Below are 15,772 nucleotides of genomic sequence, written 5' to 3'. Positions count from 1 at the left end.
TTGCTATGGTTAGCGCTGGCGATTTTAAGGGAACGGAAATAAAGGGAAACCCAACCCCGGTTTTCTTCTGCTGTTAGATTGATTATTTTTTAAGGCGTACATTTTTCAGATAAGGATTTTCCTTTGCTTCACCTTTTTATATGACGGGTGGGACTTGTTCACTCGATTTTCGTCTAATATTTTTTGTTTGATTAAGATTTATTTACCTGTTGCTATCAGCTTTTAACTAAACGTCACCGATAAAAATTTATGAAGAACTCGTTCTAAACTCGGGGTCTCAGTTTAGCAAGCGTTGCCATCCATTACACTCGCTGTATTTCTGATCCTTATTTAATCGTAAATCGATCTGCAGCTACTGAATAAATTAAAAACAGAGTATCCGTAGACATTGTCTAGGTTAGTGAACCTTTAGAAGCTTCTTAAACGAGAGCTTTGTCGCCGGTTTTCCTCCAGCAAAGCTTCTGGCACATTTCAGCAATCAGCCTAATTGAAAGTGCAAAACGAGGGGACAAAATGTAAATGGAAATGCAGTAAACAGCGAGGAGGATGTGACGATCGTGTGGCTGCGTACCCGCTCACTAATTAGATTAGATTAGGCAAAGTTGATTAGTTTGCTCTGAGGTTTTCTGTGTGCCAAGCCAAGGGAGCTTGTCGATCGTTGTTTGTCAGATAAATTTGCTTGCTGAGCAAAGCTCTACGCTGGCATTTTAAACATCGTAGGCTCTTGACAAGGCCACACCCGTTCATATTCGTTTCGCAGAAGTGTCGGGCAATTTTCGGTGCATTCGGTTGCTTTAGCGCATCTCAGCTGTGTCAATTTCAGGCCTCCAACTCGTAAAAACAGCGAATATGCAGAAGCCACAACCAAATTCGTGCTGGATCTTCCTTATCCTGGGATCTCTGATCGCCACTTTCATGCTCGCCTTCAGCTACTGGGTTTTTGTGCCGCGCGAGGAGTCTTTCTGGTCCATTATATCCAGGAATCCCAGCGGTTCTGGCTTCAAGTTCTCCCTGCCGCCATCCGCAGTGCCCGAGGAACTGAAGCTGAGGCCAAGACCGCCGTTCGTTTACCAGATAATACATTGAAAGGAGTACAATATAGTGTTTATATGCTATGTAATCTTAGGCTAGTTTAACAATAAATTACATGTACACAGAAGCTGGTTCGAGAAGCTAGCGGGCATCACAAGTGAGGTGGATCTGAGTCAGACGTCGGACTTTTGATTGAGGGCCGCATAGCCCACGGGGATCTCCTTCATCTCGGTCTGCAGGCAGAGGAACTCGCCACCTATGCACATTATCGTGCCTGTGATGACGTTGAGCAGCCACCAGGATGCGTTGGCGGGAAAGGAGCGGTTGTACCACCAGCAGACTAGCAAGTGCAGGACGTGGAAGGTGCAACTGCGGAAAAATAGAGATAGTTGTTAATTGTGGCCAATGGCGTATTATATAAAAACTTATGTTGTAAAAGGAAACAATTATCCTTAAAGTGATTTTACTGCATATCGGATAGGCTATCTGCTTTCAATTGTATCTTTAAAATTCATTATCATCTTTTGCTCATATAATTTGGCTTATAAATATAAAATCTGTCCTTAACTGCTACACGTTTCACTACTTCAAATATATGTGTGCATATTGAAAGTGATTTTAAAAGCTATCTCTCTTTTAACCTATCACAGTAAATAAAATTTTTACTTATAACTAAAATCGTGTTTAGAATATCGTTGGCATTATTCCTGCTGGCGGTAGATCAGGAATATGATATGATATATGTTTTAAATGGTTAAAGGAGAGTTAGGCTAATGAGTCATATCGCCATCTACTCCTCCTCCACTTCTAATATTATTCTGTTGTACGTATCATAAGGATCCTCTTAAGTCATCTTGAGGTGCCCACCTGAAATCCAGACAGAGCTTGGCTCGCCTCACGATGCACCACAGTGCTAGGGAGGCCAGGAAAGCATTCAAGACGAAGGCGCAGATCACCAGTCTGCCTCCCAAATCGTAGATGTGTATCTCCTGGAAATGCGAATAGATCAAGAGTGAGAAGGATATTAGGAATGAGGCTTAGAGGATCAAGATCCCAACTAGCATACATGGTACTCGAACAAGTGATCCAGACTGTAGTTATCCCCGGACAACTTGTTGGCCACGAAGACGAGCAGGCCGAGGGTGAAGTACACGCAGAACTGCATCGATACGATCTGTGCCGTCAGCAGCGTGGGATCCCACTGGGTGTTGCGGAAGGTGCCGCCCTTCATGGTTGCCCGGGTTTCCAAATCTGCGGTTTAAAAGCGAAAGTTTTCCCAAATTTCAGCTGGCCATAACAAACTGACTCAATCTTTACAGATGACACTAGAAGCCCAGCGATGGCTATCGATAAATGTGCTGGCAACAAAAGAGGTTATTTGCTACACCGAAAGAAAATGTTTTACTCAAGTACAATGCAACACGTAACCAAGTAGAGCCTCACATGAAATTTCCCTCAAAATGACACGACTTTATCCCAAATTGAAATTTATTTTAGAAGCCTAATACCATCCATACATACATACTTTTTTACATTTTTCTAACACTCCGCGCAACCTGTTAGTTCTCCGCCTTATCCCCCGTAATCGATAGTCCGCGATAGTCGCAATGGACCAAGATCACCTGAATAATGCGAGGAACGCAACGCGGAGAATTGTGAGTAAAGTACGGCTTAAACACTAGGGGATTACGAATGGAATCCTTCTACAGAGTCGTCTGCGGTCGCTGGGCATCGTCACGGTCGGAGCTGCCGCCCTGGTGGCGGGCATTTCGGCCTACAAGAAGCAGGACCAGGTGTTCCGCACTTTCGTAATGCCGGCTTTGCGCCTCCTTCCGGCGGAAACCAGTCACCAGCTCGCTGTGCTGGCCTGCAAGTACCGCCTGTGCCCGGTGTCCCAGTACCAGGATGACCAGAATCTGCACACTCCGTTCTTCGGGCGGATGCTGAGCAATCCCATTGGCATTGCCGCGGGTTTCGATAAGAACGCGGAGGCGGTGGACGGCCTGCACGATCTGGGATTCGGCTTCATTGAGGTCGGCACTGTCACGCCGGCCGCCCAGGAGGGCAATCCCAAGCCGCGGGTGTTCCGGCTGACCGACGACAAGGCCATCATTAATCGGTATGGCTTTAACAGCGAGGGCCACCAGGCGGTGCTCCAAAGGCTGCGCCTGCTCCGCAGCAAGGAGAGCTTTAACGGTGTTGTGGGCGTGAATCTTGGCCGGAACAAGAGCACCTTGAGCCCAATAGCGGATTACGTACAGGGAGTGCGGGTCTTCGGACCCGTGGCGGATTACCTGGTCATTAATGTGAGCAGTCCGAATACCAAGGGCTTGCGCGACATGCAGAGCAAGGAGAGGCTGCGGGAGCTTCTGGAGCAGGTCAACGAGACCAGATCCACGCTGGACAAGAACAAGAATGTGCCCATCTTCCTGAAACTCTCGCCCGATCTGTCCGAGGACGACATGAAGGACATCGTTTGGGTGGTCAAGCGCAAGAAGAGCCGCGTGGATGGTCTGATTGTGTCTAACACCACGGTGTCGCGGGAACAGATCGGAAACAGCAAGCTTGCCGAGGAGGTAGGCGGCTTGAGTGGCCCACCGCTCAAGGCCCGCTCCACGGAGATGATTGCCCAGATATACCAGCTCACCGAGGGCAAGATACCTATCATTGGTGTCGGCGGCGTGGCCTCCGGCTATGATGCTTACGAGAAGATCGAGGCTGGTGCCTCCTACGTCCAGGTCTACACGGCTTTGGTGTACGAGGGACCCACTCTCGTGGACGACATCAAAGCGGAGCTGTCGGCGCTGGTCACCCAGCTGGGTCACACCAATGTGTCCGAAGTGGTGGGCACCAACTCCAAGTTCTACCTGCCCAAGAAATGAAACGAAGGTGTCGAGTCCTCAAGCAAGTGCTTCCTTCATTTAAGTACAAAACTAAGTTGTTCCATCTCTCCTGCCCCTTGTTCGGTGTAACCAGTAAATCAGTACAATTGTCATCTATTACGCTTGTTGACTTTCATTGGCGCGCTGCACGTTGAGCACTCTGCCCTCCAGGAAGTGGGTGTTCTGGTTGCTGGCGCTGTTGAAGGCATCCCGCTGGCTGAACACCACGAATCCGTAGTGCTTGGAGAGGCCCAGTTGCCGGTCGAAGACCACCTCCGCGTTGGCCACGTGCCCGTACTTCGAGAAGTAGGTGCGCAGCTCCTTGCTGCTGATCGTCCAGGGCAGGTTGCCCACGAACAATTTGTAGCTGCTGCGCGCGAATCCGCTGGACATAATTGTGGAGATTTGTATTTCTGTTTAGAGCGGTTACGGAACGATGCAGGGTTGCACAGGTGGCGCAGGTTTTTATTTTAGGCGCTTTGACGTCACTAATTAACTATTACATTTTTATGCAAATTCATTTTTGTACAACAAATGCTCTTTTTGATCGGATAGATTTATTCAATTATTTTTAATTTAGGAATATTTTAATTTAACTTATTTTTCATATTCTTAATAGTTAAACATTTTTTAAAAAGACACCTCACAATTACCTCACCTTGCAGGGCTGCTTATCGGCTTTTAGCCTGCCTATCGATATTATGTCTGCAGCCCTATCGACCGCTCTGCGGTGCCCTATCGATAATAATCAATGTTTCATCTCTAGCTCCTTTAAGTTTTGCGTTATTTATGTAAATGTTTAGCGAAATTGCGGAAAAAGTGCATATCAGTGCGCTCGATTGCTGAAAAAGAAGCTGCGTTGCGTACGGCGAAGAGCCCATCAAGGCGGTCCAGTGGCCAAGCGATCCGCGGGCCAAAGGAAGTCCCAGTCGACGTGTTGTATTCGGGGCGCGGCGCCTGCAGAAAACGGACAAAACATCCTTCGGACAGCCACACACAAAGGGCCATCGATACTTTCAGCCACCACAGCCGCACACAATGGCCGAGCGACCGAAGAATTTGTTCGCAAGTGAGTGTTTCCCTTTTGGCATCGGTAGTGGGCCGCCCACGCATGTCACACACATGCAGGCCAGGAGGTACACACACTGGCTGGGTGACGCATAGTTAGGGAAACGGGTGGCAGCGGTGATAAGCGGTGATGTCTATCAATTCATCAAGTCTGATACACTCTTTGTTTTCCCATCCATTTGCTAGCCGGATCCAGTCGCTCCCGCAATCCCCCGGATCAGCTCAGCCTGAACAACCTCAGCATTCGCCATCCGCCCTCGTCCACATCGTCCACCTCGTCGGGTTCCACCTCCTCGGGCTCAAGTTCCTCATCGCAGCACAACCATGTGACCCGCTGTTTTGGTGCCCAGCAGCCACAACCGGTTCCGCCGGTGGCCAGCAGTCATGTGCCCGCAGTTCCGGCAGCATCGAGCAGCAGCGCTGCAGATCGCCACCGGGAGCGAATTCGCCAGCAGGCCTGCGGCAAGCTGCAGTTTGGCGAGGGTGCCGCCAATACACACACTTTCACTTCGGATGATCTCGAGGATGAGGGCGAAATTGGGCGCGGTGCCTTTGGGGCGGTCAACAAGATGATCTTCAAGAAACTGGACAAGGTAATGGCCGTAAAGCGTATACGCTCCACCGTCGACGAGAAAGAACAGAAGCAGCTGCTCATGGACCTCGAGGTGGTCATGAAGTCCAACGAGTGTATCTACATCGTTCAGTTTTATGGAGCGCTCTTCAAAGAGGGCGACTGCTGGATTTGCATGGAGCTGATGGACACCTCGTTGGACAAGTTCTACAAGTACATCTATGAGAAGCAGCAGCGCCACATTCCGGAGTCCATACTGGCCAAGATCACGGTGGCCACTGTAAATGCCCTTAATTATCTAAAGGAAGAGCTGAAGATCATCCATCGGGATGTGAAGCCGAGCAATATTCTGTTGCACCGTCGTGGCGACATCAAGCTGTGTGATTTTGGCATTTCGGGTCAGCTGGTTGACTCTATTGCCAAGACCAAGGATGCGGGCTGCAGGCCCTACATGGCGGTAACGAAGCTCATATCTTCCCAAAGTTGTTTACTATAGTTCTTTGAATTTTCGCAGCCGGAACGCATTGATCCGGAGCGCGCCAAGGGCTACGATGTGCGAAGCGATGTTTGGTCCTTGGGCATAACATTGATGGAGGTGGCTACTGGCAATTTCCCCTACCGCAAGTGGGACTCGGTCTTCGAGCAGTTGTGTCAGGTACAAATGCCCTTACAATGATTTAGTGACGTGGTTAATTTGATTTAGCTGTATGAATCATTTTCGCGAGAAATGACTATACAAATAACTTTTTATCTTGTAGGTCAAAAGTTTGTTAAATAAATAATCTTATGAAGATAGCGCAGATAACATAGTTAGCTCATTGTAGTATCTGTCGAAATAATCTTAATTTTGCGATAATTTACTAGCATCAAAAATGCACTCTTGTAGTGTTGTATTCTTCCAGTAATTTTGAGAATAGGAAAATTCCCCTTATTAATAACAATCACATTTTACCAGGTTGTGCAAGGTGAACCGCCAAGACTATTGACGTCCTACAACGGAATGGAGTTCTCCAAAGAGTTTGTTGACTTTGTCAATACTTGGTAAGCATCAACAAAATATTATACGTCTGCAAATTAAAATCTAACAATGTCATAATCCTTAAAGCTTGATTAAAAAGGAGAGCGACAGACCGAAATACAGCCGGCTGCTGGAGATGCCCTTCATCCGTCGCGGTGAGACAAGCCACACCGATGTAGCCGTGTACGTCGCTGATATCCTGGAATCAATGGAGAAGGACGGCATCACGCAGTTCACGGCCAACCAGCAGGCGGAGAGTTAATCACTCTGTGCAAAGGAGCAAGTCATAAATTAACTGAGAATTAACAGCAACAACACAACAAGCAAACTAAGCAGAAGGGCAGCAGAGAAAATGGAAATTGTTGTCTACTTTGTAGCATTCGTAGAAAACCTAGCGCATATTTTGTTAAACAGAAAAACAAAACTAAGCGAAAAGTGTAAGCTGGTAGTAAGCTTAATGTGTGTGTATAGTTTAAAGTCCCCAAAAAGCCTATTGTAATTCAATAATTTTTGTATTCGCAGTATTGTGCGTCCCATTTTGTGTTGAAAATAAATTTGTGTTAAAAAGCAGGCCGGCAGCGGGTCACAGTCGAGTATTTCGGCCAATAATTTGACCGGCTTTGGACTCCCCGCCCAATGCCTATTTATATACATTCAGTCAAGCGAGCATTTTATAATCCGGTTGATTTATTTATCATTAGTGATGATACAAGACCAATTGGTAATGCATTTTGCGTTAATAAGCAGCCACATGCAAAACATAAGCAATATTTGTAAAGAACTTCGTGGGAACGAAGATTGACTACCCAAACAAACTAACAGAACACCAACACGCGTTAAAATGCGTAAAAAAATATAGTTCAACAAAAGCTATTGAATTATAAATTATTTATTGAACAGATTTTGTAATCCTATTATATTTTTTAATTTGCATATATGAAAATGATTGTGAAAAGCTTTAAATAATGGCCAAGCGGCTGAGATGTTTAAATTGTAGTAGAAATTATTGCAGAGAAATGCAAACTAATCCCATAATATATGAAATAATTAGCCACAACACCGACACATTCACACACTACACTACACACATCTAGACACGTTTTTATGCGTAGTAATTAGTTGTAAGCGAAGCAAAAATATTTAGCAAAAAAGTTACAGCTACAAAACAAAAGTCATGTGAAAACTGAAAATAAAACAAAATAAATGTATTGTGCCTAAGTATAAACCGAAATGATAAACACTCACCAGCAGAACCACAATTTAAATTTAATAAAAACTCATAAGCCATATGTAATCCCTAGCCTAGCTCTCAAACCCAAGCTTATATAGCCGTACTGCATCCATCCCCATAAATGCACAGCCAAACAATTGCACCGTCTATGTCCCCGTCTCAAAGCAACAATAACAACAGCAAACAAAATCGAGTAAAAACTAAAACCAATGTTTTTTGATTAACATTTTTATGCAAGCGTCAATGTGAAAGCAAAGTTTATTTTGTATACATATATACATGCATAATATATTTGCACGGGTTGCATATAGAATAAGCAACAGCAACAACAAAACAACAAAAGCCTGCAGAAGTTATCTTGTGTTTTTCCGAAGTTTGTTTGCAAAATATAATCCTACAGCATGCAGCATTTAGAGTGGAAATATACACAAATGTGAAATATATTTTTATTAAGCCCGCAGACATCCCAGAATTTTCATACAGACTTGTCAAGTAATGCCGCCCAGCAGAGGCATGTTCGCCCCTGGGAGAGTATTAACCGATTAGAAAATACCACATTAAAAGTGGCGCAGCAATCCATTTGAAAAACTTAATCTACATTCCACTCGAAAGGCACACTAGCGAAGAACCTAAGTCTCCAATGCAATAGTTTCTACAGCTGCAGACATGGCATACTAACTGACCGCAATGTTGAATTTAACCCTCATCGCGGGGTGGTGGTATAGTTGAAAACAATTACCTAAGTACTTGGGCAGATCACTTTTGATATAACTAGCGGTAGACCTAATAATCATATTATACAACTCATGTGTAATGCCAGGAATAATGCAATCGCGAGTCGTCAATATTTTTGACAATAAATGGAGTTTAATTTATTTGTAAAGTAAGGAAAACCTAACGTCCCCCTGAGAGGATTTGGCGAGGGCGTACGGGTTGTGTATATATGGTAGATATACTAAGGACACATGACTGGCAAATATTTATACACTAATCTACGGAACCAGTGCGGTTCTTATGTCTATCAATCTCGAACCCGATTCCCAAGTGAAATTTAACACCAAAAACCCCAAAGATTGGCTTCCATTGATCCAAGGCCTTTGAATAAAATTAAATCGCCAATTTATGCCACGACCTAAAGCTCTAAACTAAATCTAAAGATCTAACCAATGACAAAACTGGAAACGCAACGTCCACAACAATATTAATATTTGCAAACTTTTAAACCTAGCTTACACATAAGAGAGAGTGCTAAATTTCGGAGTATTTGTGGGATCCCAGTATTCGGGACCAGATCCTAAGTAAAACCCAATGCAGCATCAGGAGACGCTCACTCAACACTTAGCGCACTAAGTTTTACTAACTAACAGTCTACATATACGTACGAATAACCCCGACTTGTGTCTCCCCATATCGGCGAGAAGTAATATTACACAAGGATAACCAAATACCGAAAGGGAACTATTCAAAGTCATGGCAATTACACGCAGATAAATAACATAGAACTGTTGAACAAAATTAAGAGAAGCTAAACACCACAAATAAAACAATTTGTAAAAATATTAATAGCAAATAAAAATTATAATTCAAAAACTCAATTAGCGCGTAATAGCTGTGTAAATTTGGTTGTGATTGGGCATTGGGACTCGGGGCTGTACGCCAGGAATTACCAGGTAAATATATAATCCAATAACATTCATTTTACAATGGGGATAAGGTTGCCATAATGTTGATCGTTTGGATTTATGTATTTCTTGCAATTAAACAGTACATTTTAGATTGAAAACAATAAAATGTTTATGCTAGGATTAAGTTATAGTTTAAAATTTTATTAAACAATTAGGGAAGAAAATAGTATAATATCTTATAATCAATTCCCCATCTGGGAAAAGTATTTTATTTCTTTAAAATATTTTCAGTGAATCCTTAATTTTTTCCAGTTAGGGTATCTGAAATCATTTTAAAATCTAAAGTTTTCTTCGGCTTGGTGCACAATATTATTGACTGGCATAATTTTGAGGGGCACGCGACTCGAATGAAAATCGGCAGCCAAACGAGAATCGTCCCACAACGTGTGGGGCCTGGAAAGAGCTGCATTAAAGCCGCAAATGCGTAATCCCCGGCTAGAAAACAATTTAGTATTCGAACACGGTGTACAAACCCCTTTTATTTGGCCAGCTTATAGTGGAATATCGACGAAAAGCAGGAGAACCAGATGAGTTGCGGTTGCAAAGCCAAGCGGAGAGGTTGTTTCGAAGACCTTTGTCTGATAGAAGCCATTCAGTGAAATATCCAAAAATCGGTCAATTAGTCTGGAAAGTTATTATTTCCTTTTTGGCACCCACTGACGATTTGTTAATAAAATACGTATAGAAAAGTGAATGGGGCTGTGAGCCGTAATTAGTTGCCTTTCGAACGCCGTGCGTGGAGCAATTAAATTTTCGACTACGAATACGGTTCAACGACATGCTGACCTGCATCATTTTAATCGGCTGGCTGCTGCTGGCTTGGCTATACTTCCTGTGGAGCCGGCGAAGGTTTTACAAAGCCGCCTGGCAGTTGCGTGGGCCCTTTGGCTGGCCCTTGATAGGCATGGGTTGGCAGATGATGAACCCGGAGAGTAAGAGCAAAGAGGATTTCGAAAAAGCCACCTGATAACTCGAATTTTTGACAGCCTTTTTGCAGTACATGGATGGGCTGTCGCGACATTTCAGAGCTCCCTTCATTTCGTGGATGGGCACCAATTGTTTCCTCTACATCAACGATCCCAGCAGTGTGGAACAGATTTTCAACTCGTCGCACTGCACCAACAAGGGCGATTTCTACCGATTCATTAGCTCGGCCATAGGTGACGGACTTTTTACCAGTAGTTCTCCTCGCTGGCACAAACATCGTCGCCTTATTAATCCCGCCTTTGGTCGCCAGATTCTGAGCAACTTTCTGCCCATTTTCAATGCCGAGGCGCAAGTGCTCCTCGAAAAGCTGGAGCTAGAGGGTGTACAGCATGGCAAGCGGTTGGAGATCTATCAAATCCTCAAGAAAATCGTACTGGAAGCAGCTTGCCGTAAGTAGTATCTAATAGATAGGTAGATGGATAGATAGATAAATGGATAGATAGATAGATGAAGAGATAGATAAATGAATATACAGATAGATAGATGGGTAGATAGATAGATGGATAGATAGATAGATGGATAGATAGATAGGTAGATAGGTAGATAGAAAGATATATAGATAGAGAGATAGATGGATAGAGAGATGAATAGAGAGATGAATAGAGAGATAGATAGATAGATAGATAGATAGATAGATAGATAGATAGATAGATAGATAGATAGATAGAAAGATAGATAGAAAGATAGATAGATAGATAGACAGATAGATAGATACATAGATAGATAGGTCCTATCTACACTACAATTATAACTTTCAGGTTACCATTTATTTTCTTACAGAGACCACGATGGGCAAGAAAATGAACTTCCAGCATGACGGATCTGTTGCCATATTCGAAGCTTATAATGGGTAAGTAAAATAAGTAATTTTATTGACTACCTATTATTATACTGTCGCTTCAGATTGACAGAAGTGTGTGTGAAGCGTATGCTGTCGCCTTGGCTTTATCCGGAGTTCATATACCGTAGTTCAGGACTCTTTCGGCTGCAGCAGAAGGTCGTTGGCATACTCTTTGGGTTTATAGAGCAGGTAAGCTGCTCATCTGATCAGTGAGCTCTGGCCACCCATAGCTAACGTGTTCCGGCAGCTTCTCGAACCGATTGTCTCGGTGGTGGCTGCCAATGCCAATACGGAGCAGCAGCGAACGGAACTGGAGATGAGGGGCAAGTCCAAGGCCATTTTCATCGAGCAGGTGAGGGAGCATGTGGAGCGCGGCCAGCTGAGTTGGCAGGATGTGAGGGATGAGGCCAACGTGACCATTGCAGCGGTAGGTTAAAGGTTTCTCTGTCCGTGAAAGCAGTTTAAAAACGTATGACCCAGACTTTCGAGACCACATCGACTGCGCTGTATTTCACCATTCTCTGTCTGGCCATGCATCCCTGCTACCAAGAGAAACTCCACGAGGAACTGGTCAGGGAACTGCCACCCACTGGGGATGTAACCTTTGAGCAGCTGCAGCGCCTGGAGTACACCGAAATGGTGATCAACGAGGCCATGCGACTGTTTGCCCCTGTGCCCATGGTCCTACGATCGGCGGAGGAGGATATTCAACTGCAGCGGCATGATGGGGAGTTCTTGATCCCGCGTGGCACCCAGATTGGCATCGATATCTACAACATGCAGCGGGACGAACGGGTGTGGGGTCCACTTTCGCGCACCTACAATCCGGAGGCGCATTTCGGTTTGGATGCCCCGCAGAGGCACGCCTTCGCCTTCGTCCCATTTACCAAGGGATTGCGCATGTGCATCGGCTACCGGTATGCCCAGATGCTGATGAAACTGCTGCTGGCCAGGATCTTTCGCAGCTATCGCATCAGCACCGAGGCGCGCCTGGACGAGCTGCGGGTCAAGGGTAATATCTCCCTGAAGCTGAGGGATTATCCGCTGTGCCGAGTGGAGCGGAGATAACTCGAAGGGTTGCTGTAATTTTTCAATTAAAAATGCCATTTTTGTTGCATTTTCCCTGCGTTGCAAATTGAGTTTGTTTCATCTTTTGCTGTTGACCTCGTTAACGATGTTCCACCTCCTCCTGGTCCTCCTCTCCAGCCTTTGCCCAGCACAAATTGCCAGCTTGCAAATGGCTATAATGGATTTCAGTTTGCACTTGTTCGTGCTCACCCACAACTTTACAGCACACGTTGCGTATACGGAACATAATTGATTGAATTTCTTGAAAGGCCGTCTGCCGTTGGGAGTGGGGCTATCTATTGCAACTGGGTGGAGGACCGGTCAAAGTTGCTGCCCTCGAAGAATGGGCCAAGGTGATTTCGACGGAAGTGGAACTATTCGAAAGACTCATTACTTTTCATTAACCGATTGGAAAGATATTAACTTCTTTAGTGCGAAATGTAGTTCCAAGCTACTTGAAAAGAAATACCTCAACACAAAAATTTATATGTTTCATAAAGTTTATATATTTCCAATAAAGACTTATACCTTTTAATCTTCAAAAAAGAATTTTTCATATTATTCATTTGAAACGACAAAAGTATTTTAATTTTAGATCAAATTGCTGAGTTAAATTTTTTACATCATAACATAGCATTGTGCATAAAAATTGTCTCTTTTCAGATCATCTGAAATTGTGCTACATAGTATTCAAATATAAAACCAAACATGCTTTATATATACATAAGCATGTTGCTTATCATAATGTGACGTCATTACCTGATCGAAGCAGTTTCTTCAGTTTACAGTCGTCTCGCTCGCGCGCACTCAGTAAACGCACTTCGGCCGCCCGGGTTTTCAACCTTCGATAGCTCAGTTGGTAGAGCGGTGGACTGTAGTTGGAAGACAAGCAATAGAAATCCATAGGTCGCTGGTTCAAATCCGGCTCGAAGGATTTTTTTGTTTTAATTTTTTTATTGTTTTTTTTCTAAAATTTGGTTCTTTATCATTGAAATATCGAATACAACTTAAAATATTCAGGATTAAGCCAAAACCGACGAAGAACATAAATCAATTTTGTAAAAAACAAGGCGTTTCGAGTACTTAAAGAATATTATGTTATGTTCTTTAAGTTTATGTCTTTGGAATATAAATGGATCTAATTAGTAAAATCTAATCTATATATATATGTATATATACGAAAATTAATCTTATCATACCAAGTGCATTATACAAAACACAAAAATTTGCTGACCCAAGCAGTTAGATTTAATTATTGGCAAATAAATAAAAAATACGTATGTATGATAATAAACATACTTATGTATTTTTATAATTCATTTTTATATTTAAATATATATATAGCAATAATGTACTGTAAAGCTCACCAACGTCCCCAGATCAGCGTCCCTCACCGACCTTCGATAGCTCAGTTGGTAGAGCGGTGGACTGTAGTTGGCAAACAAGCAATAGAAATCCATAGGTCGCTGGTTCAAATCCGGCTCGAAGGATCTTTTGATTAATAATTTTTTTACTTTCCCAAAGTTGTTGAAAATAAAATTATTTTTCATTTATCTTTTATTTTTTCTAAGCTTGTGAAATTTTTCAATACTTTTTGAAAATAATTTAGAATTTTAAACAAATTTGAAAATGTTTTTGCTGCTGATTGAGTTGTGTGCCTTTAGGCGACTGCTTAATATGCATTTTTTTGTTTTATAGATTTTAAAATGCATTTTAAATAAGCATGTAAAATAAACCAATATTAATATAAAAAGCCTGCTGGTCATCTGGCCGAGTATTTGTTGTCGTATTAAATTACTTAATCATTGACTTGTTGCAAATACAATTTATCAACACTTTGCCGAGGTAATAATTCTATTTGCCACCCCGCCACCCCGTAATGCTACCCCGCGCCACCGACGCCTGACAAACGAATAGATTGCTGTCTGGGCAGCCGGCCCCCAGCCACCATTTCACTTCAAGCTCCACTGCCTGCAACGAAATATGCATAATTCAATAGCAGGAGCTGCGTCCTTGCCAACGTGAATCCTGTGGCACAGGGATGAGGGGAGGGGAAGCCCCTCGACGGGAGCTGAAAAGTATGCAATAAGCGATTGCGACTCGTTAACGCTTCGAAATACAGAGTGGGATGGATTGCGAGGAGCGTACAGCTATGGGAAAAAAATTAGGAGTCAGTATTGTTGACCAAAATATACTTTAAAAATTCGGTCATATTTATTTAAAATGAATTTTAGCTTTGTTATTCAGGAATTATTTATAATTAGAAATTATTTATAATCATTTAATTAAACATTTTATTCTCTGTTAATATGTGTAGATCATAGAGCTTTTAAACAAATAAAATAATTTTTTAGATAATATAAAAAAGGCTTAGAACTTATTGTTTCTAACAGCTCGGCGTATAGAGGTGTTCCCGTGGCTTTAAACAAGAAAAATAGTTGATTTACCATCAGTTCGGAAGAGTATCTCTTGATGGGGCTGGCTGTGTAATCACAACATTAATCTAATACGCGTGTTTAGTGCGGCCTGGCGGGCATCCAACTTAATAATAGCTTTCCCAGCGCCTTGCAATAAGTAATTAAATCATTTACAACAAATCAAGCTGACTACGGAACAGGACGAAGGACCAAGGGCTAAGGGCGGTGGACGAGTGGCTGCTCCGCCCCGTAAGCAAATAGTCGCCGGGGCTCTCGGTCTGGCTTATTATTAATGAGAAAAACTTTTGCAAGTTTTCAATTAGTTGCGCTTCCCTCCAGCAACTTGGCGCATAATCAAGACAAACGCTGGCTCATAATAAAATATTTAGTTGGATTTCCTTGGCCACCAGTCGCCGTAATTGACTGGCCACCAGTTATTTGTATAACAAGCGGGGACTTCGCCTCGCCTTTGGACTCGCAGTCCGATTTGGGATCGCTTGATTACCGTGCTCCTTGCTAGTAACCCTCGGCAAGGTCTGCTAATCCGAGTCGACAGCCTGCATAATGTGATTAATTGAATATTAGGGCAGGCAGGCGCTCGAATGCCAGGACTGGCCACAGCTTGGCTGTCTGGCGCCCCATTTACTTACCTGTTCACCTGTTCACCCGCTCACCTGTTGGCCTGCTGGGTGCAGTCAAGGTCTCCGCTTTCCACGTCACCTGATTCTTTCAATTGCAGACTGACGGCTTTGTTCGCCTGCATACCAAATCAGATTTTAATGAGCACATGTTCCGGGCCCTAATTGGAAGACCTAATTCAGCCAGAAGTACGAATTCTTATCGCTCTCAAGCCGGATTAGCTCAATTCGTACTCCATTGATTCTGCACTATTCATTTTTCTTACCTTTGGAAAAAACGGATTATTTTACGGCATAGATTTATGAAGTATATACCAATTCTCTTGTTGGTCTT

At 43.4% G+C, this 15,772-nt stretch overlaps 6 protein-coding genes and 2 non-coding genes across 8 annotated transcripts; 6 read left to right on the top strand and 2 right to left on the bottom strand.

Annotated features, from left to right (window-relative positions):
* The first annotated feature begins 378 nt into the window (after positions 1-378).
* Positions 379-1,189, top strand: LOC108031503 (uncharacterized). The gene is made up of 2 exons (XM_017105006.3): positions 379-1,091; positions 1,158-1,189. Exon 1 carries the CDS (start codon positions 850-852, stop codon positions 1,084-1,086), a length of 237 nt encoding a protein of 78 aa, XP_016960495.1. The 5' UTR covers positions 379-849; the 3' UTR covers positions 1,087-1,091; positions 1,158-1,189.
* LOC108031502 (protein SYS1 homolog) lies at positions 1,093-2,365 on the bottom strand. Its single transcript, XM_017105004.3, has 3 exons — positions 2,099-2,365; positions 1,900-2,021; positions 1,093-1,401 (listed from the first exon to the last, which is right to left on the bottom strand). Exons 1-3 carry the CDS (start codon positions 2,261-2,263, stop codon positions 1,206-1,208), a joined length of 483 nt encoding a protein of 160 aa, XP_016960493.1. The 5' UTR covers positions 2,264-2,365; the 3' UTR covers positions 1,093-1,205.
* A 107-nt stretch (positions 2,366-2,472) lies between these two features.
* On the top strand, positions 2,473-4,034 carry LOC108032165 (dihydroorotate dehydrogenase (quinone), mitochondrial). Its single transcript, XM_017106018.3, has 2 exons — positions 2,473-2,687; positions 2,742-4,034. The coding sequence occupies exons 1-2, from the start codon at positions 2,640-2,642 to the stop codon at positions 3,912-3,914; spliced, it is 1,221 nt and encodes a 406-aa protein (XP_016961507.1). The 5' UTR covers positions 2,473-2,639; the 3' UTR covers positions 3,915-4,034.
* LOC108032166 (SRA stem-loop-interacting RNA-binding protein, mitochondrial) lies at positions 3,925-4,374 on the bottom strand. Its single transcript, XM_017106020.3, has one exon. The coding sequence runs from the start codon at positions 4,305-4,307 to the stop codon at positions 4,032-4,034; it is 276 nt and encodes a 91-aa protein (XP_016961509.1). The 5' UTR covers positions 4,308-4,374; the 3' UTR covers positions 3,925-4,031.
* A 283-nt stretch (positions 4,375-4,657) lies between these two features.
* Positions 4,658-9,397, top strand: LOC108031840 (dual specificity mitogen-activated protein kinase kinase 4). The gene is made up of 5 exons (XM_017105590.3): positions 4,658-4,983; positions 5,169-6,010; positions 6,068-6,208; positions 6,509-6,594; positions 6,659-9,397. The coding sequence occupies exons 1-5, from the start codon at positions 4,953-4,955 to the stop codon at positions 6,831-6,833; spliced, it is 1,275 nt and encodes a 424-aa protein (XP_016961079.1). The 5' UTR covers positions 4,658-4,952; the 3' UTR covers positions 6,834-9,397.
* Positions 9,398-10,030: 633 nt separating this feature from the next.
* On the top strand, positions 10,031-12,846 carry LOC108031259 (probable cytochrome P450 313b1). Its single transcript, XM_017104497.3, has 6 exons — positions 10,031-10,419; positions 10,474-10,863; positions 11,255-11,324; positions 11,378-11,504; positions 11,563-11,742; positions 11,796-12,846. Exons 1-6 carry the CDS (start codon positions 10,266-10,268, stop codon positions 12,381-12,383), a joined length of 1,509 nt encoding a protein of 502 aa, XP_016959986.1. The 5' UTR covers positions 10,031-10,265; the 3' UTR covers positions 12,384-12,846.
* A 378-nt stretch (positions 12,847-13,224) lies between these two features.
* Positions 13,225-13,317, top strand: Trnay-gua (transfer RNA tyrosine (anticodon GUA)). The gene is made up of 2 exons: positions 13,225-13,261; positions 13,282-13,317. It is a non-coding gene; the product is annotated as a tRNA-Tyr (tRNA).
* A 463-nt stretch (positions 13,318-13,780) lies between these two features.
* Positions 13,781-13,873, top strand: Trnay-gua (transfer RNA tyrosine (anticodon GUA)). The gene is made up of 2 exons: positions 13,781-13,817; positions 13,838-13,873. It is a non-coding gene; the product is annotated as a tRNA-Tyr (tRNA).
* Positions 13,874-15,772: the final 1,899 nt, after the last annotated feature.

This window comes from Drosophila biarmipes, chromosome 3R (genome assembly GCF_025231255.1).
Source record: "Drosophila biarmipes strain raj3 chromosome 3R, RU_DBia_V1.1, whole genome shotgun sequence".
Lineage (NCBI taxonomy): Eukaryota > Metazoa > Arthropoda > Insecta > Diptera > Drosophilidae > Drosophila > Drosophila biarmipes.
Note: the sequence above shows the minus strand (reverse complement) of the source record. Positions and strands in the feature narration are given on the sequence as shown.